At 44.9% G+C, this 26,465-nt stretch overlaps 1 protein-coding gene across 10 annotated transcripts in view; it reads left to right on the top strand.

Annotated features, from left to right (window-relative positions):
- tanc2b (tetratricopeptide repeat, ankyrin repeat and coiled-coil containing 2b) overlaps positions 1 to 26,465 on the top strand; it is a 258,109-nt gene that overhangs the window by 165,721 nt on the left and 65,923 nt on the right. Inside the window, exon 1 of one of the 10 annotated variants that reach the window (XM_046357228.1) lies at positions 8,290 to 8,879. The exons of 8 other annotated variants lie outside the window; for them this stretch is intronic. In XM_046357228.1, coding sequence (XP_046213184.1) covers positions 8,765 to 8,879 — 115 coding nt within the window. In that variant the 5' untranslated portion in view covers positions 8,290 to 8,764. Of the gene's footprint in view, positions 1 to 8,289; positions 8,880 to 26,465 lie in introns of those variants that run through there. One more of the 10 variants, XM_046357230.1, reaches the window with a different exon arrangement.

The raw sequence follows: 26,465 nt of genomic DNA, 5'->3' as shown, positions 1-26,465 counted from the left end.
CTGATTAATAGTATTGCTTCATAAAGGGTGCCAATCAAGTCAAACACACTTGGTGGTTATCGTTTAGCAGATATCAATCTAATAAACCTGTGGTTTTCAGATCATGCCATCCACTGTGTCTACTTCAGTAAGCTCAAAGGGTAGGTCAATACTGACTCCTAAGTAAGCACTTCACAGTAGGGTCTATGTTGTATTTGGAGCATGTGACAAATATATTTTTTTGTGATTTTGATTTGTTTGTGTTTTGGAATACCAAAATATAAATGACTGCAAGATGGAAGTCTATTGAGGTGCAGATAGACTATGCATAGCAAACAAACTGAATTTTATATTTTTTATTCGTAGACAAGGGAGCTTTTATTGGCCACCAGATTACCAAGATAACTTGGTGGTTGTAAATAGACGAGCATGTCACGCCTTGGTCATTGTATTTTGTGTTTTGTTATATGTTTGGGTAGGCCAGGGTGTGACATGGGTTTATATGTTGTGTTTCGTATTGGGGTTTGTATTATTTGGGATCGCGGCTGATTAGGGGTGTTGTTAGGCTTGGCTGCCTGAGGCGATTCTCAATTAGAGTCAGGTGCTTATCGTTGTCTCTGATTGGGAACCGTATTTAGGCAGCCTGAGTTTCGCTTTGTATTTCGTGGGTGATTGTACCTGTCTTTGTGTTGTAGTCACCAGATAGGCTGTAATTAGTTTCACGTTCCGTTCTGTTGTTTTTTGTATTTAGTTTCAGTTATTTCATGTACCGCGTTTTCATTCATTAAAGTCATGAGTAACCAACATGCTGCATTTCGGTCCGACTCTCTTCTTTCAACAGACGAACGCCGTTACAGAGCAAGTCACTGTCTGCTAGTCATATTCCAGATTTAGCTGGGACCAGCTAGATATAATAGGTCTATGAGTTTTACAGATGATAAATTAGCCTGCTTAGCTAAATGTTTTGGTCTGCTAGTTGTTTTTTATGTTTAAGACAGTTTGTCTTATGTTTAAGATGAAGATGTCTTATGTTTAAGATGAAACTTGAACATTCTTAAGTAGCACCGCTGGCCCTTCGATATACACAGAGAGCTAACATGAATAATATGCATGTCAATCTCTCCTGGCTCAAAGTGGAGGAAAAATTGACTTCATCACTACTTACATTTACATTTAAGTCATTTAGCAGACGCTCTTATCCAGAGCGACTTATAAATTGGTGCATTCACCTTATGACATCCAGTGGAACAGTCACTTTACAATAGTGCATCTAAATCTTAAAGGGGGGGGGGTGAGAAGGATTACGTATCCTATCCTAGGTATTCCTTAAAGAGGTGGGGTTTCAGGTGTCTCCGGAAGGTGGTGATTGACTCCGCTGTCCTGGCGTCGTGAGGGAGTTTGTTCCACCATTGGGGGGCCAGAGCAGCGAACAGTTTTGACTGGGCTGAGCGGGAACTGTACTTCCTCAGTGGTAGGGAGGCGAGCAGGCCAGAGGTGGATGAACGCAGTGCCCTTGTTTGGGTGTAGGGCCTGATCAGAGCCTGGAGGTACTGAGGTGCCGTTCCCCTCACAGCTCCGTAGGCAAGCACCATGGTCTTGTAGCGGATGCGAGCTTCAACTGGAAGCCAGTGGAGAGAGCGGAGGAGCGGGGTGACGTGAGAGAACTTGGGAAGGTTGAACACCAGACGGGCTGCGGCGTTCTGGATGAGTTGTAGGGGTTTAATGGCACAGGCAGGGAGCCCAGCCAACAGCGAGTTGCAGTAATCCAGACGGGAGATGACAAGTGCCTGGATAAGGACCTGCGCCGCTTCCTGTGTGAGGCAGGGTCGTACTCTGCGGATGTTGTAGAGCATGAACCTACAGGAACAGGCCACCGCCTTGATGTTAGTTGAGAACGACAGGGTGTTGTCCAGGATCACGCCAAGGTTCTTAGCGCTCTGGGAGGAGGACACAATGGAGTTGTCAACCGTGATGGCGAGATCATGGAACGGGCAGTCCTTCCCCGGGAGGAAGAGCAGCTCCGTCTTGCAGAGGTTCAGCTTGAGGTGGTGATCCGTCATCCACACTGATATGTCTGCCAGACATGCAGAGATGCGATTCGCCACCTGGTCATCAGAAGGGGGAAAGGAGAAGATTAATTGTGTGTCGTCTGCATAGCAATGATAGGAGAGACCATGTGAGGTTATGACAGAGCCAAGTGACTTGGTGTATAGCGAGAATAGGAGAGGGCCTAGAACAGAGCCCTGGGGGACACCAGTGGTGAGAGCGCGTGGTGAGGAGACAGATTCTCGCCACGCCACCTGGTAGGAGCGACCTGTCAGGTAGGACGCAATCCAAGCGTGGGCCGCGCGGAGATGCCCAACTCGGAGAGGGTGGAGAGGAGGATCTGATGGTTCACAGTATCGAAGGCAGCCGATAGGTCTAGAAGGATGAGAGCAGAGGAGAGAGAGTTAGCTTTAGCAGTGCGGAGCGCCTCCGTGATACAGAGAAGAGCAGTCTCAGTTGAATGACTAGTCTTGAAACCTGACTGATTTGGATCAAGGTCATTCTGAGAGAGATAGCGGGAGAGCTGGCCAAGGACGGCACGTTCAAGAGTTTTGGAGAGAAAAGAAAGAAGGGATACTGGTCTGTAGTTGTTGACATCGGAGGGATCGAGTGTAGGTTTTTTCAGAAGGGGTGCAACTCTTGCTCTCTTGAAGACGGAAGGGACGTAGCCAGCGGTCAGGGATGAGTTGATGAGCGAGGTGAGGTAAGGGAGAAGGTCTCCGGAAATGGTCTGGAGAAGAGAGGAGGGGATAGGGTCAAGCGGGCAGGTTGTTGGGCGGCCGGCCGTCACAAGACGCGAGATTTCATCTGGAGAGAGAGGGGAGAAAGAGGTCAGAGCACAGGGTAGGGCAGTGTGAGCAGAACCAGCGGTGTCGTTTGACTTAGCAAACGAGGATCGGATGTCGTCGACCTTCTTTTCAAAATGGTTGACGAAGTCATCTGCAGAGAGGGAGGAGGGGGGGATTCAGGAGGGAGGAGAAGGTGGCAAAGAGCTTCCTAGGGTTAGAGGCAGATGCTTGGAATTTAGAGTGGTAGAAAATGGCTTTAGCAGCAGAGACAGAGGAGGAAAATGTAGAGAGGAGGGAGTGAAAGGATGCCAGGTCCGCAGGGAGGCGAGTTTTCCTCCATTTCCGCTCGCCGGCCCGGAGCCCTGTTCTGTGAGCTCGCAATGAGTCGTCGAGCCACGGAGCGGGAGGGGAGGACCGAGCCGGCCTGGAGGATAGGGGACATAGAGAGTCAAAGGATGCAGAAAGGAAGGAGAGGAGGGTTGAGGAGGCAGAATCAGGAGATAGGTTGGAGAAGGTTTGAGCAGAGGGAAGAGATGATAGGATGGAAGAGGAGAGAGTAGCGGGGGAGAGAGAGCGAAGGTTGGGACGGCGCGATACCATCCGAGTAGGGGCAGTGTGGGAGGTGTTGGATGAGAGCGAGAGGGAAAAGGATACAAGGTAGTGGTCGGAGACTTGGAGGGGAGTTGCAATGAGGTTAGTGGAAGAACAGCATCTAGTAAAGATGAGGTCGAGCGTATTGCCTGCCTTGTGAGTAGGGGGGAAGGTGAGAGGGTGAGGTCAAAAGAGGAGAGGAGTGGAAAGGAGGCAGAGAGGAATGAGTCAAAGGTAGACGTGGGGAGGTTAAAGTCGCCCAGAACTGTGAGAGGTGAGCCGTCCTCAGGAAAGGAGCTTATCAAGGCATCAAGCTCATTGATGAACTCTCCGAGGGAACCTGGAGGGCGATAAATGATAAGGATGTTAAGCTTGAAAGGGCTGGTAACTGTGACAGCATGGAATTCAAAGGAGGCGATAGACAGATGGGTAAGGGGAGAAAGAGAGAATGACCACTTGGGAGAGATGAGGATCCCGGTGCCACCACCCCGCTGACCAGAAGCTCTCGGGGTGTGCGAGAACACGCTGGCGGACGAAGAGAGAGCAGTAGGAGTAGCAGTGTTGTCTGTGGTGATCCATGTTTCCGTCAGTGCCAAGAAGTCGAGGGACTGGAGGGAGGCATAGGCTGAGATGAACTCTGCCTTGTTGGCCGCAGATCGGCAGTTCCAGAGGCTACCGGAGACCTGGAACTCCAAGTGGGTCGTGCGCGCTGGGACCACCAGATCAGGGTGGCCGCGGCCACGCGGTGTGGAGCGTTTACTTGTATTTGTGAGAGGTATTGACATGTTGAAAGCACCGAGCTGTCTGTTTAATCGACTAGCACACAGCTCAGACACCCATGCATACCCCACAAGACATACCACCAGAGGTCTCGTCACAGTCCCCAAGTCCAGAACAAACTATGGGAGGCGCACAGTAAAACATAGAGCCACGACTACATGAAACTCTATTTCATATCAAGTAACTCATGTAAGCAGTAGAATTCATTCTTATTTTTTCAAAGATAAAAATGCACCTCATGGTTTTGTCTAAACAGGTATTTAAAGTTTGAGCCAGTTCAACTTGTTATAATTGATCTAGTAACATAGTAGCACTGTCTATTGAACTATAATAACAGCGCCAGTTTACTAGTAGGCCTCGCCTTATTATAACTTTATGTACCAGGAAACTTTTCTTTTTACACACTGGAACATCCTGGTGAGGGTTTGTTCTATGTAGTCCTATAGGAGACTAGATCACGGTGATCTTATATTCTGGCTCACTGCAGACGGTCATTTTGTTTCTTACAGACTTGTGCAATTCCATACCCGCATTTCTGGACCTAATCAAAGAGGTTGGTGTGTCCTCGGGATACAAAATAAATCATATAAAATCCTCAGTTATGATGCTAGAGGAGGAAAGGCATAGACCTACACCTCTGACTTGTTTTTTGAATGCAACGGAATGCTTTATGTATCTCCGCATTCGTATTATGCCAGAGATTGACTGCATAGTCTCAACTAACTATGACCCTGTCGTAGATTCAGGTAGATGATGGTCATCTTTACCTATATCTTTAATTGTCCGGATTAACATTCTGAAAATGAATGTCCTCCCAAAACTGTTGTATCTAGTTCAGAACATTCCCTTGTCGCAGCCACCATCCCTCTTTACAAGGCTTAACAAGATGTTCACTATATGTATCTGGAATAACAGACGTCCCAGAGTTCGCTTGTCCTTATTGTACCTACCGTATGATAGAGGAGGGCTCCATTTTCCTGATATCTAGTGGTACTACTGGGCAGCTCAGCTTCGCACTGCTATGTACTATTTTACCTCCAAGTCTCTCTCTTCGTGGATGAAGATTGAAATGTCTTCAGTTGTCCCCCTGTTAGCCTCTACATTTACTCAGCTGATATCAAGACACACAAAAAAACATGTTTTTAATATGATCAACGTTTGGTATGAGGTGTGGAAGTTCCTTGATGAAACGCATTCTTTGTCATGTTTTAGTCCTATCTGGGTAAACCACAGTTTCACTCCTGGGAGAGCTGATCTGGGTTTCCAGCAAGTGTTTAAGGAAAGTTTGAGACCTTTATAAAGAAGGTGTTTTTATGTCATTTGAAGAATTCATAGCAAAATGTGACATTCCTAGAATTAGTTAAAAAATATATATATTTACAGCTAAGGAGCTTCCTGCCGGCTGCCCCTTCAGAACCCCTTCTGTCCACTTTAGAAAATACGATCTCAACCCATTGTCATGGTAAGGGTAGAATTACAGCTCAATACAATATGCTAGAGTCTGGTGTCATGACGTTGGCCTGGGGATAGGTTTATGACAGACATAAATACCTCTTTCCCTCTTTTTCCTCTCTCTACCATACTGATGTTACATTCGCAAACCCCTTTGGTTAACATAGAGATTCTGGGAACATCAGAAGGTGGGGGGAAATTAACTATATTCTGGTAATCCGACCAATTGAACATATGCGGTGGTACTTAATGAATATGATGTCAGTTCGGTTGTCATCTGAGACATTCTCATCAATGATAAGATGACATAAATTCTACAGTGGAAAGTCTACACATCAGAGTTATTGGATTCCGATGGAATTGTTGTTCAATTTAAATGTTTGAATATTAAATCATTCGTGATGAACTCGTTACCTGTATAAAAGACACCTGTCCACACACTCGATCAAACAGACTCCAACCTCTCCACAATGGCCAAGACCGGATAGCTGTGTAAGGACATCAGGGATAAAATTGTAGACCTGCACAAGGCTGGGATGGGCTACAGGACAATAGGCAAGCAGTTTGGTGAGAAGGCAACAACTGTTTGCGCAATTATTAGAAAATGGAAGAAGTTCAAGATGACGTTCAATCACACTCGGTCTGGGGCTCCATGCAAGATCTCACCTCGTGGGGCATCAATGATCATGAGGAAGGTAAGGGATCAGCCCAGAACTACACGGCAGGACCTGGTCAATGACCTGAAGAGAGCTGGGACAACAGTCTCAAAGAAAACCATTAGTAACACATTACGCCGTCATGGATTAAAATCCTGCAGCGCGCACAAGGTCCCCCTGCTCAAGCCAGTGCATGTCCAGGCCCGTCTGAGGTTTGCCAATGACCATCTGGATGATCCAGGGGAGGAATGGGAGAAGGTCATGTGGTCTGATGAGGCAAAAATAGAGATTTTTAGTCTAAACTCCACTCGCCGTGTTTGGGGAAAGAAGAAGGATGAGTACAACCCCAAGAACACCATCCCAACCATGAAGCATGGAGGTGGAAACATCATTCTTTGGGGATGCATTTCTGCTAAGGGGACAGGACGGCTGCACTGTATTGAGGGGAGGATGGATGGGGCCATGTATCGCGAGATCTTGGCCAACAACCTCCTTCCCTTAGTAAGAGCATTGAAGATGGGTCGTGGCTGGGTCTTCCAGCATGACAACGACCTGAAACACACAGCCAGGGCAACTAAGGAGTGGCTCCGTAAGAAGCATCTCAAGGTCCTGGAGTGGCCTAGCCAGTCTCCAGACCTGAACCCAATAGAAAATCTTTGGAGGGAGCTGAAAGTCTTTGTTGCCCAGTGACAGCCCCGAAACCTGAAGGTTCTGGAGAAGGTCTGTATGGAGGAGTGGGCCAAAATCCCTGCTGCAGTGTGTGCAAACATGGTCAAGAACTACAGGAAACGTATGATCTCTGTAATTGCAAACAAAGGTTTCTGTTCCAAATATTAAATTCTGCTTTTCTGATGTATCAAATACTTATGTCATGCAATAAAATGCAAATTAATTACTTAAAAATCATACAATGTGATTTTCTGGATTTTTGTTTTAGATTCCGTCTCTCACAGTTGAAGTGTACCCATGATAAAAATGACAGACCTCTACATGCTTTGTAAGTAGGAAAACCTGCGAAATCAGCAGTGTATCAAATACTTGTTCTCCCCACTGTATGTGATAGTGGATTAGGGGCCCGAGGGCACTCAGTGTGGTGTGAAATCTGTTCTGAATATATTGTAATGTTTTTTAAATTGTATAACTGCATTAATTTTGCCGGACCCCAGGAAGAGTAGCTGATGCCTTGGCAGCAGCTAATGGGGATCTATATTAAATACAAAATACACATTTTCAGTAAAGGTTCTGAATTTCGCTTTCCAATTCTCTTTTAGAACTTTGCTGCTACATCTGACGAGAACAGAAAACATAATAATGATTATGGCTTATTGAGAGACAGAGAGAGAGAAGGGTAGGGGGAGACAGATAGAGAAGGCTAGGGGGAGAAAGCGACACAACTAGAATTGAAATCACAAAATGTTTACTGTCACGGAGGACCAGATCCAATCAACATATCGGTCTAAGTTTCCTGCACATCTTTACGCCAACATCAGAGCATCCCCATCCCATAATTTAATCTATTTCAATCCCATGTAATCACACCAGCCAGAGAGGGAGAAAGGAAGGAAGTAACTGAGACAAAGGATGCATGAGAAGAAGGAGGAAATAGAGAATATCTATAAAAATGGCTGCGGTTGAAGGGCCATGAGTTTCAAGGGTAAGACAAGGACAGACAGGCGGGTGCAGGGAGGCTCGGGCCCAAGAGGAGGTTGAGTAATATTTTCACAGAGAGACCCTATCTCCCTGCAGATGATCCTGCTTTTGTTTTTACCCAGATCTGTCCCCAAAGCTTCTCACCACTATAAACTGTGAAAGGGTCCCTTTAATACGACCCTCCCTCACTCCCTTCTCCTCTTTTATTACATTTTTTTCTCTCTTTCCATCTATCCATACCCTCCTCCTCCCTCCCTGTCCTCCCTGGTGGTTGTCATGACAACAGCAGCACTGCGCCATTCATCTGCTGGTGTAGAGAGGAGACCTGGGCTCCCTGCTACCATGGAACTATCAGCGCCGCTCACAACCATACATAACACCTCTAAGCGCTAGTCACGGACACGAATGAGCTCGCAATCCATCTAATGGTCCGTCTTCGCCTCTGCTGCTTAGGAAAGGTCTTCTTTTTTTGGAAAGAGATAGCTGGCCAACTGTCATGAAGCCATCCGAGGGAATGTCACCTCGGTGTCCCTTTCTCCTTCCCTAGTGACACAGTGACTGCTGCCTGGGTGCCTTCCTCCTCCACCTCCTTCCCCTCTTCCTCTTCCTCCTCTCACTCCTCCTGTCACCCAGCCATATCTGCCTCCTGCCCCCATATCATTTACCGCGGCTGAATCGAGCGGACTGAACAGCGTCAGCAGCACTGAGACCTGTGGAGGATTACTTTGAAAGAAGAGAGGAGGAGAAAGCTTCTTATTTTTCCTCCCGTTTGGCTTGCAGTGCCGCTTGCCGTGTGGCTACCAACCAGAGAGGCTGTTTTGGATGAACTGGTCATCGTTCAGGGAGGAAGGTCTGTTTGTGTCACTGGACGGAGAAGGAGGGGAACTGGTGACATATTCCAGCCTTCCACAATCATGCGGGATCTGGTTTGAGAATGGTGAGCCACTCCGAACTAGGGATGGGCACGGTTATTAGAATTGCTGAATATCTGAATGGACGTTAGTGTCCTACCACTTGTGTGAGTGTTCATTTTGTAGAGAAAATTTGTAGGCCTATTTTAACAATGACAAAGCTTAAAATAATGTATCCTTGTGACATTGTTAAATACACAAGGATATCCCATACCACCTCTGCTATACCTCACCTGGTCTGCGCCAGGCCTGGCCCAGGTGAGGAAGCTCTATGGGGGGTCAGTGTGTAGGTGTGGATGGATGCATCATAGGCTTGAATGCTCTTCTTGGTACAGCAAGCTGGGCTTGTAAGGAGAAAGAGGAGGTAGGCTAAGGTATTTGCGGCTGTAATCAGAATGTAGGTTCAAGGAAGAGTGAATCAACCAGAATGCCATACTGATACTGTTTTTGCGGTGAGTTTGTCTTGTTTCATGCGTCAGCGTGGGTAGACATTGACTCGTCTCTGAGTGCAAGTGTGTGTGTGTCAAAGCACTAACTGGCTACTGGTGGGCGGCTTCTGGTGCTCACGCTGTAGGATCCACCTGTACTTCTGATTATGTGTGCGCATCCATTTGTTATGTCCATATATATCTGAGTTTATATGTCTGTTAACAGGTGGAAATAGTATGTTAGGTAGGTTGTACCCGACCCGCATCATGTTATCAGGTTGTTGTTGTTATGTATCACAATTTGAGAGACGTCATGTCTTCCTTCCCACTATCGGCTCCATACCTCCATCGGAGTTGCTTGCCTATCACTCTCTCTCTCTCTGTCTCTCTCTCTCTGTCTCTCTCTATCTCTCTCTATGTGTCTCTCTCTGTGTCTCTCTCTCTGTCTCTCTCTCTGTGTCTCTGGGATAGCCATCTAGCTGTTATAAACCACATAACAAAATGAACCTCATCAGTAGCTGCTACTGCTGGTGGTTTCAGGTGAATGAAGGCATTTGATGAGGAGAAGGATACACACACTCACCATCGACAAATTCCAGAGGAGTCACTTCCTGCAGAGAGTTGTGATAAGGCTCCTTGTTGTCGGTCAGTCTCGGTTAGAAAGGATATTAGCATTAAACAACGACACTCTGTCCCTCTTGACAGACTTAGACACAAACAATCAGTCTGTAATGGTGTGTGTGTGTGTGTGTGTGCTTTCAGGCAGAGGGCAGCTCTCCTCCCTGTGTCTGTGACATGATTACATCACAGGGCTTGATGATGACATGTGTACATTCAGCCTCTCCGCCTGCGATCTTGGATGGAATGATGTTGAAGGATGTGAATCTGTCACAAGGCATTACCCCTATTGAGCTGAAGGTCATTTTGGGAAGAGATAGACAAATACAGATAGGATTCATCTACCGGTATATGCTCCTTTAGAGTATTGCCTAAGACAATGATGGAACTTGAAAGTCTATGGAAGTAGCATGTGCCGTTAATCATTGGCAAATGTTGCTATTTCCGTGCGTTAGTTGGTGTCCCCCATTTTATAGCTAAGCCAGATCTCTGTTGAAATGAGGGAGCGTTAGTCACTCAGTATTATTTCTTCATGTTGAATTGTCAATTATTTGTTTCTTGATCTACAGGTAACTGCAAAAATAAAGGAAACACCAACATAAAGTGTCTTAATAGGGCCTTGTGCCACCACGAGCCAGAACAGCTTCAGTGCACCTTAGCATAGATCCTACAAGTGTCTGGAACTCTATTGGAGGGATGCGACACCATTCTTCCTTGAGAAATTCCATAATTTGGTGTTTTGTTGATTGTGGTGGAAAACGCTGTCGCTCCAGAAACTCCCATATGTATTACATTGAATTGAGATCTGGTGACTGAGCCAGCCATGGCATATGGTTTGCACTGCTTTCATGCTCATCAAACCATTCAGTGACCACTTGTACCCTGTGGATGGAAGCAACGTCATCCTATGGGTGCATAGACATGGTAGACAAAATAATGACCTGCCCAGCATTTTTATACATGACCCTAAGCAGTATGGAATGTTAATTGCTTAATTAAATTAAGAGCCACAACTGTGTAGAAGCACCTGCTTTCAATATACTTTGTCTTCCTCATTTACTCAAGTGTTTCCATTATTTTGGCAGTTACCTGTACCTCTATCTGTCAGACATGTTGGATCGTCTGACCTTGTTTGACAGTCATCACTGATTATAGTGTGTTTTATCAGAAACCAACTAAATACTATACAGAGTACTGAACTCAGTTGATATATTTACTTCACTTTATGGAAGGTTGAGTAAAACCCTTTCTATGAGGAGCTGAGGGTTTGTTGTTTTAGTTTTTCGTCAGAAACCTATGTATGAGTGATGGAATCCCAGTTGTTTCACGGTTCACTCACCTGCAACTCCAAACCTTAAAACCTCTGAACCCATTCTACTTTAGGTGATATCAATGTTCTGTATGTAATTGCTCAATTTCTCCGCTATTTCCGCACAGCAATCCCATGACCCTGTATCAGACAATTGGGTTTAGATACCCGAGCGAAGTTGGGGGAATAAATCTGAAAAGCGAAACATCCAATCTCCTGAGGCGTTTTCTACATCAATTCTGATAAACAGTCAGCTACAGCTAGCAACATTCACACGGAGAACGGTTGCACATTAGTAATAATAGCCTGTTACAAATTCATTTAAGGTTAATTTGGTTATCAAAGGAAAACCAGTGGAGCATAACGTGTATTCTATTCTCTTGAAAAAGCAACAGCCTCTGGGTTGGTTCCTGCATGTTGGAGCTTCGTACAGACCATTTTCACCACTCAATTGTTATCAGAAAGCCAGCCAGCCCACTGAAAGAGAGACTGGATGTGTCGCAAATGGCACGCTATTTTCCTATGTAGTGCACTACTTTTGACCAGGAAACATAGGGTGCCATTTGGGATGCAAACACTGCCTCCATAGAAAGTAGTCAAAGTCTGTACTCTGCATGGTGACGTTCAAGCAATAAATCAAGTGTTGATGACACCACTCTCTTGTAAAAACCCTACTTTGTCTCTCAGAGTGAAAGGTTGGAACCGGAATCTCATTATGTTGACTGTCTGGTTGGTGGAGAGGTGGAGGCTGTTGAAAGTACTTGGAGCCTGTCAAGTCCATCCATCACCTCAGTGTCACTGCAGCATCACTGTCGAAACACAACTCATCTACAATTGTGTTGCTACAACTAAACCTTCACAATGAGTTAATGTAGGTCAGAAAGTATTGTACATTTGTCAATTATTTTGTGCCTTTAGTACGAGTTAAGTTGTAAAATAATTTATTTAGCATGACTTTGTTATTGGTTTTATACAGGGTGATTAAACAGTGCAGGACTTGTCTAGAAGGAGAAATGGAGTCAATTTAACCTGTTCGTAGGAGTCAGTATATGTTTAAGTGGATTTATTGTCAATATGTATGACTTTTTTGTTTCATTGGGTTATCAGTGGGTTCTTATACAATGAACGGCTGCGTCCCAAATCATACCCATTTCCTATACAGCGTACTTTTTTGACCAGGGCCCATAGCAGTGCATTATAAAGGGAATATGGTGCCATTTGGGACGCACACAAAGACTGTTCTACAAGAAGCTGTGTTAGAATGAGAAACCCGCAGTGTGCTATTAATAGGCTTGATAATGATTTGCTTACAAAACACAGCAGTGGGATTACCATGCGTTACATACACTGACTACCCCTCCACTCCTCTGCTAATGTTGACACTACCAAAATGAGCAAACACTCCTGTTACAGGTAAATGCAGTTGGGTGTCTGTGTGTCACTAGGGCTGTCACAGACGTCATAGTCCACTGCACAACTTTACAGCATGGCGATAACACCAATCTCCCAAAGCCCCTTTAATACCTGCCATTCAGTACAAAATCATATATCTTGGCAGTGGGAGGAGAGGACTGTTATCTAGGCTAGGTTTTGGAGTTATGTATCCATTGACAGTGGATATGTTGACCCAAATATGTTAGTCTTTTGGGATTCAGGTCACCACGCCAGTGTTTTCCATTGATGATACTATTGCTATAACTGCAATTACGTGAATGGATGGTCTGTGTCAATTAAGCTTCACTCTTTTGTCTTTTCTCATCCTCGTTATCGTTACAGGGAAATTCCTTTCACTAACATTAGTGACTTTAAAGCATTTTCACTGTTTTTCCTTGCTCGGTTGTGCTTAAATCACCTCCACTCTTCTCAAAGACATCTTTCCTGAAACAAGTCAATAAGTGTTTGTTTTTTACTTTTAGAAATACAAATCCTATGCATTATTATTAACCTTCTACTTGACTTAGTGTCAGCCAGAGGTATCCATCTACAGCAGGTGTATTCCGGTCTCACCCTACGAGGTCCAGAGTCTGCTGGTTTTTGTTCTACCTGATAATTAAATGCACCCACCTGGTGTCCCAGGTCTAAATCCGTTCCTGATTTAGAGGGGAAGAATGAAGAAACTCAGTGAAACTGGCTTTGGGATCCAGATTTTCATTTAAGGGATCTACAGTATGTGAGGTTATTCACAGTAGGATGTTTTTATTTCCCCAATGCCACTGTGCTTCTGCTTGCTCTTTGGAGTCTAGGTCAGGTTACTGTAAATCACTGCAGGCTGACTCCGGACATTAGTTGAACAGTGTTTCCTCCGAACACATTGGTGCTGCTGGGTTCCGGGTTAAGCGGGCGGGTATTAAGAAGAGCGGTTTGGGGAGTCATGTTTCGGAGGAGGCATGACTCGACCTTCACCTCTCCCGAGCTCGTTGGGGAGTTTTAGCGATGAGACAAGATCGTAATTGGATCGCAATTGGATATCACAAAATTGGTGGGAAAAAGGTGGTATAAAATGATGTATGTATCAATTTTATTGATTGAGGGAGTTAGGGTGGGTAAATAGGCATATACAATGCCTTCAGAAAGTATTTACACCCCTTGACCTTTTCCACATTTTGTTGTGTTCCAGCCTAAATTTAAGCCTGATTAAATTGAGATATTGTGTCACACAATACCCCATACTTATCAAATTAGAATGATGATTTTAGACATTTTTACAAAATGTAATAAAAAAGCTGAAATGTCTTGAGTCAATAACTATTCAACCCCTTTGTTATTTTCAAGCCTAAATAAGTTAAAGAATAAACATTTGCATGACAAGCCCTTGGGAGGTTGACCTTGGGAGGTTTTCCAATGCAAAGAAGGGCACCTATTGGTAGATGGGCAACAAAGAAAGCAGACATATAATATCCCTTTGAGCATGGTGAACTTATTAATTACGCTTCGGATGGTGTCCCAATACACGCAGTCACTACAAAGATACAGGCATTCTTCCTAACTCAGTTGCCAGAGAGGAAGGAAACCACTCAGGGAATTCACCATGAGGCCAATGGTGATTTTGAAACAGTTACAGAGTTTAATGGCTGTGCTAGAAGAAAACGGAGGAATTGATCAACATTGTAGTGACTCAATACTAACTTCATGAGTGAGGGAAAATAAGGAAGCCTGTACAGAATTTTAAAAAAGAATGTGGCAAGGAAATGTACTTTTTGTCCTGAGTACGAAGTGCTATGTTTGGGGCAAATCCAACACAACACATCACTGAGTACCAAGCTTCATATTTTCGCATTTTCAAGCATGGTGGTGGCTGCATCATGTTATCAGTATGCTCGTCATCGGCAAGGAGTAGGGAATATTTGGGGGATAAAAAGAAATGGAATAGAGAAAAATTGTAGCTGAAAACCTGGTTCAGTCTGCTTTCATACAGACACTGTGAGACAAATTCACATTTTATCAGGACAAATATACACAAGACCAAATATACACTGGAGTTTGATTACGAAGACAACATTGAATATTCCTGTGTGGCCTAGTTACAGTTTTGTCTTAAATCGACTTGAAAATCTATGGCATAACTTGAAAATGTCTGTCTAGCAATGATCAACAACCAACTTGACAGTGGTTAAGGAATTTTAAAAAAAATAATGAGCAAATATTGTACAATCCAGGTGTGCAAACTCTTATAGACTTACCCAGAATGACTCAAAGGTGATTCTAGCATATTGACTCAGGGGGTTGAAAAATGATCTAATCAAGATATATTTGTGTTTTATTTTCTATTAATACAAATTTAACATGTTTGAATTGTTCTTCCAATTTGACATTACTTAGTGTAGGTTGTTGTAAAAAAATACAATTAAATACATTTGTATCCCACTTTTTAACACAACATAGTGTGGGGAAAAAATCAAGGGGTGTCATATTCTGACCTTAGTCCCTTTTTTTATGTCTTTGTGCTAGGTTGGTCAGGGCGTGAGTTGGGGTGGGTAGTCTATGTTCTGTTTTCTATGTTGTTATATTTCGATGTGTTTGGCCTAGTATGGTTCTCAATCAGAGGCAGGTGTCGTTCGTTGTCTCTGATTGAGAATCATACTTAGGTAGCCTGTTTTCCCCATTTTGGTTGTGGTTGTTTAATTTCTGTTTAGTGTCTGTTCACCTGGCAGAACTGTTTCGTTTTCTCTTTGTTTGTTTTTTTGTGTAGTGTTCAGTTTTTCAATTAAATATGACAAACACTTACCACGCTGCATTTTGGTCCTCCTCTCTTTCCACCAACGAGAATCGGTACAGGGTGTGAATACTTTCTGAAGGCACTGCATAAGAGACAGAGGTTGGAGGACCTAGACCATACTGCATGCATTATTCTTGGCCTATAGCCTTACTAGGGGTTAGAGCTCAGTTGGGACTGGGGTCAGGGTCAAGACATGCTGGATTTTATATGGGTTTGCTCCATCATCCATCCACATTGGGCCTTAAGCAATTATACTATACTCTAACCTCATAAATGCACTCTTCAATTGATGTCACATAACTCTCCACTGATGGTGTGTCATTCTCAATGCAATATCACATTGAACTCGAGTATATCACCTGTCCTCCTCGATGCACTATCACAGGGTCACATAACTCTCCACTGATGGTGTGTCATTCTCAATGCAATATCACAATATCACATTGAACTCGGGTATATCACCTGTCCTCCTCGATGCACTATCACAGGGTCACATAACTCTTCACTGATGGTGTGTCATTCTCAATGCAATATCACAATATCACATTGAACTCGAGTATATCACCTGTCCTCCTCGATGCACTATCACAGGGTCACATAACTCTTCACTGATGGTGTGTCATTCTCAATGCAATATCACAGTATCACATTGAACTCGGGTATATCACCTGTCCTCCTCGATGCACTATCACAGGGTCACATAACTCTCCACTGATGGTGTGTCATTCTCAATGCAATATCACAGTATCACATTGAACTCGGGTATATCACCTGTCCTCCTCGATGCACTATCACAGGGTCACATAACTCTCCACTGATGGTGTGTCATTCTCATCCTCTCTCAGCTCAAGTCTCTCTCTCTCTTCCTCCCCTATATTTAACAGAAGAGGACCTCTTAAATGTGTTACTGGTATGTTATTCTCAGCCTGTCTCAAATATACCCTCACCCTGTAGTCTCTCCATCCCTATAGTTATCTGATGAGTGCCTCCTCAATGCAGTATAACAGTATCACGTTACTCTTTTCTGGTGTTGATGTGCCATTCTCAGTCTTTGCCCTGTATTAGTTTCCTCTCTTCCTCAGCTGTGGTTGTCTGAAGAGCAAGTGGCCCTGCCTCTACATTGACCCTGACTGCAGCAGGTGGTCCGGGGGTGGACGTGAGAGAAATAATATTGTGAATGAAAGGTCAGGGTGTCGGACGTACTGACCATTAGCTTTTCTCTACCCCTTTCTGCTGAGTCATTGCATTTGACATTTTAGTCATGTAGCAGATGCTCTTATCCACAACGACTGAGCAATTAGGGTTAAGTGCCTTGCTCAAGGGCACATCGACCGATTTTTCACCTAGTCCGCAGTTGAAGGAAGAACCCTACAGTAGAGGCCTGTATTGTAGTTCCTCCTCTCTGTAATCTCTTAGTTATCACCAGACCGTTATCATCCATGTTAACCAAGGCTGTTGGCTACAGAAGCTTGATTCTAATTTCAGGGAGCTACACTGTGATGACCCGCGGGGCTGATGTGTTTGCGTTGTGCCGTTTTGTTTTCGATTGTTGATATTGTTTGTCTTCCTGTGTTGTTTAATTCTCTTTGTATTTGTCTGTATTTGTATTGTCTTTTGTATGCTTAATGATACTGTATGTGTTAATGTACACAGAGCCACAAACAAAATGTCGACATGGGAATAGTAAAGTCATTCTCTTATCTTATGTAAGCATTGGTTGGATGGACTATAGGCTAACCTTACATGAACCGGCCCATAGCTATAACATGAATAATACTAGCATGTAAGCTTTGGATGTTGTCTTAAACTGTATTGGAAGTCTCGTGCTAGCTCCTGTATATGTAGAATGAAAGTCGTGTGATAAAGACTCAATGTAACCTTCCATTATCCGGCATGTAGCTTTAATATATCAATAAAAATTTCTGTAAGTATTGCTGTGTGAGAGTCTGGCATGAAAGACCTTGTAAACCTTACATAAACCGGACCGTAGCTATAACATTATTAATAATATTGGAGTTGCTTTAAGCTGTAATCCTGCTGGCACACAAAGGTTATCTGTGGTGCAAAATAAACAGCATTTGGGGCAGAGTGGAGAATGAGAGAACCATAGGTTAATGAGTGTTCTTAGAAGATCAGCTCCTCCCTCTGTGTGTGTTCTGTGTGTTACCTTAGTGGGCTAATCCCCCTATGGGTGTAATGACACACACACACACACACACACACACACACACACACACACACACACACACACACACACACACACACACACACACACACACACACACACACACACACACACACACACACACACACACACACACACACACACACACACACAATAAAGCGGCTGAGTTAATGGAGCTTGTACGGTGCTGCTGTCAGCAGCCTCTATTTTCAGTTTGAGCTGAATGAACACAACACCTCCCAGTGTTTCACACTCACATCTGGGCAGTGTTGTTGAGACAACTATCCAACCAGACAGGCTTTAAGTGGTACTGTAGTAGTTACTGTATCGGTACTGCAGTAAGCCTAGTAAGGTACTGCAGTAGTTACTGTAGTGGTACTGCAGTAAGTCTTAGTAAGGTACTGTAGTAGTTACTGTAGCGGTACTGCAGTAAGCCTTAGTACGGTACTGTAGTAGTTACTGTAGCGGTACTGCAGTAAGCCATAGTAAAGTGCTGCAGTAGTTACTGTAGTGGTACTACAGTAAGCCTAGTAAGGTACTACAGTACATTACATTACATTTAAGTCATTTAGCAGACGCTCTTATCCAGAGCGACTTACAGTAGTTACTGTAGCGGTACTGCAGTAAGCCTAGTAAAGTACTGCAGTAGGCCTAGTAAGGTACTGCAGTAGTTACTGTAGTGGTACTGCAGTAAGCCTAGTAAGGTACTGCAGTAGTTACTGTAGTGGTACTGCAGTAAGTCTTAGTATGGTACTGCAGTAGTTACTGAAGTGGTACTGCAGTAAGCCTAGTAAGGTACTGCAGTAGTTACTGTAGTGGTACTGCAGTAAGTCTTAGTAAGGTACTGTAGTAGTTACTGTAGCGGTACTGCAGTAAGCCTTAGTAAGGTACTGTAGTAGTTACTGTAGCGGTACTGCAGTAAGCCTTAGTAAAGTGCTGCAGTAGTTACTGTAGTGGTACTGCAGTAAGCCTAGTAAGGTACTACAGTAGTTACTGTAGCGGTACTGCAGTAAGCCTAGTAAAGTACTGCAGTAGGCCTAGTAAGGTACTGCAGTAGTTACTGTAGTGGTACTGCAGTAAGCCTAGTAAGGTACTGCAGTAGTTACTGTAGTGGTACTGCAGTAAGCCTAGGAAGGTACTGCAGTACTTACTGTCGCGGTACTGCATTAAGCCTAGTAAAGTACTGCAGTAGGCCTGGTAAGGTACTGCAGTAGTTACTGTAGTGGTACCGCAGTAAGCCTAGTAAAGTACTGCAGTAGTCACTGTAGTGGTACTGCATTAAGCCTAGTAAAGTACTGCAGTAGGCCTAGTAAGGTACTGCAGTAGTTACTGTAGCGGTACTGCAGTAAGCCTAGTAAAGTACTACAATAGGCCTAGTAAGGTACTGCAGTAGTTGATAATCGAAAACTTCAACCAGCATCTCAACGGCTGGCCATGCCTTCCTCCTGGCTACTCCAACCTCGGCCAACAGCCCCCCCTGTCAATCACCTTATTCTTATCGGCAGACTCAGTAGCCTCGGTTTTTCTAAGGACTGCCTTGCCTGGTTCACCAACTACTTTGCAGACAGAGTTGAGTGTGTCAAATCGGAGGGCATGTTGTCCGGTCCTCTGGCAGTCTCTATGGGGGTGCCACAGGGTTCAATTCTCGGGTCGACTCTTTTCTCTGTATATATCAATGATGTTGCTCTTGCTGCGGGCGATTCCCTGATCCACCTCTACGCAGACGACACCATTCTGCATACTTCTGGCCCTTCCTTGGACACTGTGCTATTGAACCTCCAAACAAGCTTCAATGCCATACAACACTCCTACCGTGGCCTCCAACTTCTCTTAAACGCTAGTAAAACCAAATGCATGCTTTCCAACCGTTCGCTGCCTGCACCCGCACGCCCGACTAGCATCACCACCCTGGATGGTTCCGACCTAGGATATGTGGACATCTATAAGTACCTAGGTGTCTGGCTAGACTGTAAACTCTCCTTCCAGACTCATATCAAACATCTCCAATCTAAAATCAAATCTAGAGTCGGCTTTCTATTCCGCAACAAAGCCTCCTTCACTCACGCCGCCAAATTTACCCTAGTAAAACTGACTATCCTACCGATCCTCGACTTCGGCGATGTCATCTACAAAATAGCTTCTAATACTCTACTCAGCAAACTGGATGCAGTTTATCACAGTGCCATCCGTGTAGTTTCCATAAGCACCTTATACCACCCACCACTGTGACCTGTATGCTCTAGTCGGCTGGTCTCGCCACATATTCGTCGCCAGACCCACTGGCTCCAAGTCATCTACAAGTCCATGCTAGGTAAAGCTCCACCTTATCTCAGTTCACTGGTCATGATGGCAACACCCACCCGTAGCACGCGCTCCAGCAGGTGTATCTCACTGATCATCCCTAAAGCCAACACCTAATTTGGCCGCCTTTCCTTTCCGTTCTCTGCTGCCTGTGACTGGAACGAATTGCAAAAATCGCTGAAGTTGGAGACATTTATCTCCCTCACCAACTTTAAACATCTGCTATCTGAGCAGCTAACCGATCGCTGCAGCTGTACATAGTCCATCGGTAAATAGCCCACCCAATTTACCTACCTCATCCCCATACTGTTTTTATTTATGTACTTTTCTGCTCTTTTGCACACCAGTATCTCTACCTGCACATGACCATCTGATCATTTTTCACTCCAGTGTTAATCTGCTAAATTGTAATTATTTGCCTACCTCCTCATGCCTTTTGCACACAATGTATATAGACTATTTTTAGTATTTTTTTCTACTGTGTTATTGACTTGTTTATTGTTTACTCCATGTGTAACTCTGTGTTGTTGTCTGTTCACACTGCTATGCTTTATCTTGGCCAGGTCGCAGTTGTAAATGAGAACTTGTTCTCAACTAGCCTACCTGTTTAAATAAAGGTGAAATAAAAAATAAAAAAATGCCTAGTAAAGTACTACACTAGGCCTAGTAATGTACTGCAGTAGTTACTGTAGCGGTACTGCAGTAAGCCTAGTAAAGTACTGCAGTAGGCCTAGTAAGGTATTGCAGTAGTTACTGTAGCGGTACTGCAGTAAGCCTAGTAAAGTACTGCAGTAGGCCTCGTAAGGTACTGGAGCAGTACTGCAGTAGGCTTTGTAAGGTACTGCAGTAGTTACTGTATTGGGCATACTGTTTTGTCCACTAGTGTGCCCAAGTGAATAAGGAGTTGTTTTTTTGTCCTTCATCCATAGCATGTTGCAGAACAAATACCATTACAATATAAAATGCTCATTATTTTTAAATGTTTATTTATCCAGGAAGTCCCATTGAGGTCAGAGAGATATTGTGCTGCTTGGTTCATGGCAATGTGAATACAATGTGAATTCTGTGAATACAATGTGAATTCTGTGAATACAACTTGAATACTGTGTAACCTTGAATCAATAAAGGTGAATACTGTAGATGACAATGGTGTGTTTACAGTAAAAGGAAATGCTTGTTGTCGTAGCGACCTTGAGGGCTTGGCAAGGTGTCTCTGCAAGTGCTGGGCCTTCGGTGTAAATGTGTGATTTATAGCGACAGTCTCCAAACTTGCACTCCATGGAACATGCATTCCTGAAATGTACTGGGGCATTGCACAACTCAAAGGGCATGCCATTGAATTCAAACACACCAAAAAGGGGTGTGTTTATACAGGTGAGTGTGAATGACTGATAGACATTATTGTAACACCCTGCTAACACCTTTTGTCATTGTTTATCATTCATGAATCGTTCATTCATATGGATATGAATTTCATATTTACATCTCATCTGTTTGCACAAAGCCTAGCTTGTGTCTGAATGGACTGTCATATTTAAGATGAGCCTTTCTCTTTCATATGCACACATTGAATTAGAATCTAAATTAATACATTTTGCAGGAAATGTTCTTTTTGATAATGTTTCTAAAGCCCTGGCTTTACAAAGACTGTCTGAGGGGAATAGAAATGACGTCTTTGATTAATGTCTTGGTCTGTTTCACACACACTACCACAATACCACACAACACACTACCTCATTCTCACACACACACTACACACCACCACACTACACACTACCACATTCTCACACACACACTACACACTACCACACTACCACATTCTCTCACACACACTACCACAATACCGCACTACACAATACACACTACCACATTCTCTCACACACACTACACATGACCACATTCTCACACTACACACTACCACACTACCATATTCTCTCACACACACTACACACTACCACACTACCACATTCTCACACACACACTACACACTACCACATTCTCACACACACACTACAAACTACCACACTACACACTACCACATTCTCACACACACACTGTCATGTTTTGTCATATATTGTCTTGTCATTATGCTTTCCCTTCTGTTCGTTTCCCCCTGCTGGTCTTATTAGGTTCGTTCCCTTTTTCTATCCCTCTCTCTCCCCCTCCCTCTCTCTCCTCTCTCTATCGTTCCGTTCCTGCTCCCAGCTGTTCCTCATTCTCCTAACTCACTCATTTAGTCTTTTTACACCTGTTCCCTATTTTGTCTTCTGATTAGAGTCCCTATTTCTCCCCTTGTTTTCCACTTCTGTCCTTGTCGGATCCTTGTCTATTGTTCACCGTGCTGTGTCTGTGTATCGCCCTGTCGTGTCGTGTTTCCCTCAGATGCTGCGTGGTGAGCAGGTGTCTGAGTCTGCTACGTTCAAGTGCCTTCCCGAGGCAACCTGCAGTTCATGATCGAGTCTCCAGTCTGTTCTCGTCATTACGAGTGGAATTATGCTTTATGATTGTAGATTTACTTTACTGGATTAAAGACTCTGTTTTCGCCAAGTTGCTTTTGGGTCCTCATTCACCTGCATAACAGAAGGATCCGACCAAGAATGGACCCAGCGACTATGGATTCTCTCTACTCTACTCTCGAGTTCCAGGGAGTGATGCTCGGCAGACACGAGCAGGAATTGTCTGCTGCTCGGCATGCCGTTGAGACCCTGGCCGCTCAGGTCTCCGACCTCTCAGGACAGTATCAGAGTCTTCGTCTCGTGTCACCAGCTACTTCCGGTTCTTCCGAGCCTCCGGAACCTAGGGTTAATAACCCACCATGTTATTCTGGGCAGCCCACTGAGTGCCGCTCCTTTCTCACCCAGTGTGATATAGTGTTCTCTCTCCAACCCAACACATACTCAAGAGAGAGAGCTCGGATTGCCTACGTCATATCACTCCTTACTGGTCGGGCTCGGCAGTGGGGCACAGCTATCTGGGAGGCAAGCGCTGAGTGTACTAACAATTATCTGAACTTTAAAGAGGAGATGATAAGGGTTTTTGATCGCTCAGTTTTTGGGAAAGAAGCTTCCTGGTCCCTGTCTTCCCTATGTCAAGGTAATCGATCCATAACGGATTACTCTATAGAGTTTCGCACTCTTGCTGCCTCCAGTAACTGGAACGAGCAGGCGTTGCTCGCTCGTTTTCTGGAGGGACTCCACGCTAAGGTTAAGGATGAGATTCTCTCTCGGGAGGTTCCATCCAGCGTGGATTCTTTGATTGAACTCGCTATTCACATTGAACGACGGGTAGATCTTCGTCACCGAGCTCATAGAAGAGAGCTCGCGTTAACTGTGTCTCCCCCTCTCTCCGACACTACCGTCTTTCCCCACTGACTCAGGTGTTGAGCCCATGCAGCTGGGGGTATTCGCATCTCGACTAAGGAGAGGGAACGGAGAATCACCAACCGCCTCTGTCTCTATTGCGGTTCCGCTGGTCATTTTGTCATTTCATGTCCAGTTAAAGGCCAGAGCTCATCAGTAAGCGGAGGGCGACTGATAAGCGCTACTAGACGGTCCTCTCCGTCAAGTACATGTACTACCTTACCGGTCCATCTACGCTGGACCGGATCGGCAGCTTCCTGCAGTGCATTAATAGACTCTGGGGCAGAGGGCTGTTTTATGGACGAAGCCTGGGCGCGGGAACATGACATTCCTCTCAGACAGTTAGGGGAGCCCACGGTCATGTTTGCCTTGGATGGTAGTCCTCTCCCCAGTATATTATATGAAACACTACCTTTAACCCTCACTGTATCTGGTAACCATAGTGAGACCATTTCTTTTTTGATTTTTTGTTCACCTTTTACACCTGTTGTTTTGGGTCATCCCTGGCTGTTGTGTCATAATCCTTCTTTTGATTGGTCTAGTAATTCTATCCTTTCCTGGAACGTTTCTTGTCATGTGACGTGTTTAATGTCTGCTATTTCTCCTGTTTGTTCTGTCCCCTCTTCTCAGGAGGAACCTGGTGATTTGACAGGAGTGCCGGAGGAATATCATGGTCTGCGCACGGTCTTCAGTCGGTCCAGAACCAACTCCCTTCCTCCTCACCGGTCGTATGATTTTTGTTCGGATCTCTTCAAGAAGCGTTTTGCATCCGCTTCTATCCTTGTTGCACCTGACGTCACTAAACAGTTTATTGTTGAGGTTGACGCGTCGGGGGTGGGCGTGGGAGCCATTCTGTCCCAGCGCTCCGATACTGACGATGGGGTCCACCCTTGTGCGTATTTTTCTCATCGCCTGTCACGTCGGAACGTAACTATGATGTGGCTAACCGCGAACTGCTCGCCATCCGTTTAGCCCTAGGCAAATGGCGACAGTGGTTGGAGGGGGCGACCGTTCCTTTTGTCGTTTGGACTGACCAAAAGAACCTTGAGTACATCCGTTATGCCAAACGACTGAATGCGCGTCATGCTCGTTGGGCGTTGTTTTTCGCTCGTTTCGAGTTCGTTATTTCTTATTGCCCGGGTACTAAGAACACCAAGCCTCATGCTTTATCCCGTCTCTTTAGTTCTTCTGTGGCTTCTACCGATCCCGAGGGGATCCTTCCTGTTGGGCGTGTTGTCGGGTTGACTGTCTGGGGAATTGAGAGACAGGTTAAGCAAGCACTCACGCACACTGCGTCGCCGCGCGCTTGTCCTAGTAACCTTCTTTTCGTTCCTGTTTCTACTCGTCTGGCTGTTCTTCAGTGGGCTCACTCTGCCAAGTTAGCTGGCCATCCCGGCGTTCGGGGTACGCTTGCTTCTATTCGCCAGCGGTTTTGGTGGCCTACTCAGGAGCGTGACACGCGCCGTTTCGTGGCTGCGTGTTCAGACTGCGCGCAGAAGAAGTCTGGTAATTTTTTTCTGCTTCTGCTCCTGGTCTTGCTGGGTCTCAGTCTGTTCCCTGCCATCGCATCTCTCCTGTTCTTGTTCCTGCCCTTGCTGTGTCTCAGTCTGTCCCTAGTTGTTACTCTCCTGGCCTGTTTGGTCCTGTTTGCTCTAAAGCTTTCAGTTCTCTACCCGTGTCTCATTTTTTTTTTAGAGTAGTACCCTAGTTTCCCTTTTTTTCGTTTTTCCGTTACGGTCCTGAGGAGAGGAGTTGGGTTCTTTCTCGGGACGTGCTGGACCGTTTGTGATCTATGATTTTCTCCGTTGCCGCCAGTGTTCCTCCTCGAGAGCGCCAGGAGGCGCTCGGTGAGTGGGGGGGTACTGTCATGTTTTGTCATATATTGTCTTGTCATTATGCTTTCCCTTCTGTTCGTTTCCCCCTGCTGGTCTTATTAGGTTCGTTCCCTTTTTCTATCCCTCTCTCTCCCCCTCCCTCTCTCTCCTCTCTCTATCGTTCCGTTCCTGCTCCCAGCTGTTCCTCATTCTCCTAACTCACTCATTTAGTCTTTTTACACCTGTTCCCTATTTTGTCTTCTGATTAGAGTCCCTATTTCTCCCCTTGTTTTCCACTTCTGTCCTTGTCGGATCCTTGTCTATTGTTCACCGTGCTGTGTCTGTGTATCGCCCTGTCGTGTCGTGTTTCCCTCAGATGCTGCGTGGTGAGCAGGTGTCTGAGTCTGCTACGTTCAAGTGCCTTCCCGAGGCAACCTGCAGTTCATGATCGAGTCTCCAGTCTGTTCTCGTCATTACGAGTGGAATTATGCTTTATGATTGTAGATTTACTTTACTGGATTAAAGACTCTGTTTTCGCCAAGTTGCTTTTGGGTCCTCATTCACCTGCATAACACACACTACACACTACCACACTACCACATTCACACACTACACACTACCACATACACACTACCACATTCTCACACACACACTACACACTACCACACTACACACCACCACACACTACCACACTACCACATTCTCACACACATGACCACATTCTCACACACACACTACACACTACCACACTCTCACACTACCACACTACCCCATTCTAATAATAATAATAATAATATGCCATTTAGCAGACGCTTTTATCCAAAGCGACTTATAGTCATGTGTGCATACATTCTACGTATGGGTGGTCCCGGGAATCGAACCCACTACCCTGGCGTTACAAGCGCCATGCTCTACCAACTGAGCTACAGACACACACACACCAAACTACCACATTCTCACACTACCACATTCTCACACACACACTACAAACTACCACACTACACACTACCACATTCTAACACACACACTACACACTACCACACTGCCACATTCTCACACTACACATTCTCACAAACTCACAGTACCACATTCTCACACACACACTACACATTACCACATTCACACACACACACTACACGCTACCACATACACACTACCACATTCTCACACTACACACTACACACTACCACATTCTCACACACACACTACCACATTCTCACACACACACTACACACTACCACATTCTCACACACACACTACACACTACTACATTCTCACATGCACACTACACACTACCACATTCTCACACGCACACTACACACTACAACACTAACACACTACTCACAGAGACTGTCTCAAATATATAGTGCACAGCTACCTGC

The sequence above is a fragment of the Oncorhynchus gorbuscha genome, linkage group LG07 (assembly GCF_021184085.1).
Source record: "Oncorhynchus gorbuscha isolate QuinsamMale2020 ecotype Even-year linkage group LG07, OgorEven_v1.0, whole genome shotgun sequence".
NCBI lineage: Eukaryota > Metazoa > Chordata > Actinopteri > Salmoniformes > Salmonidae > Oncorhynchus > Oncorhynchus gorbuscha.
Note: the sequence above shows the minus strand (reverse complement) of the source record. Positions and strands in the feature narration are given on the sequence as shown.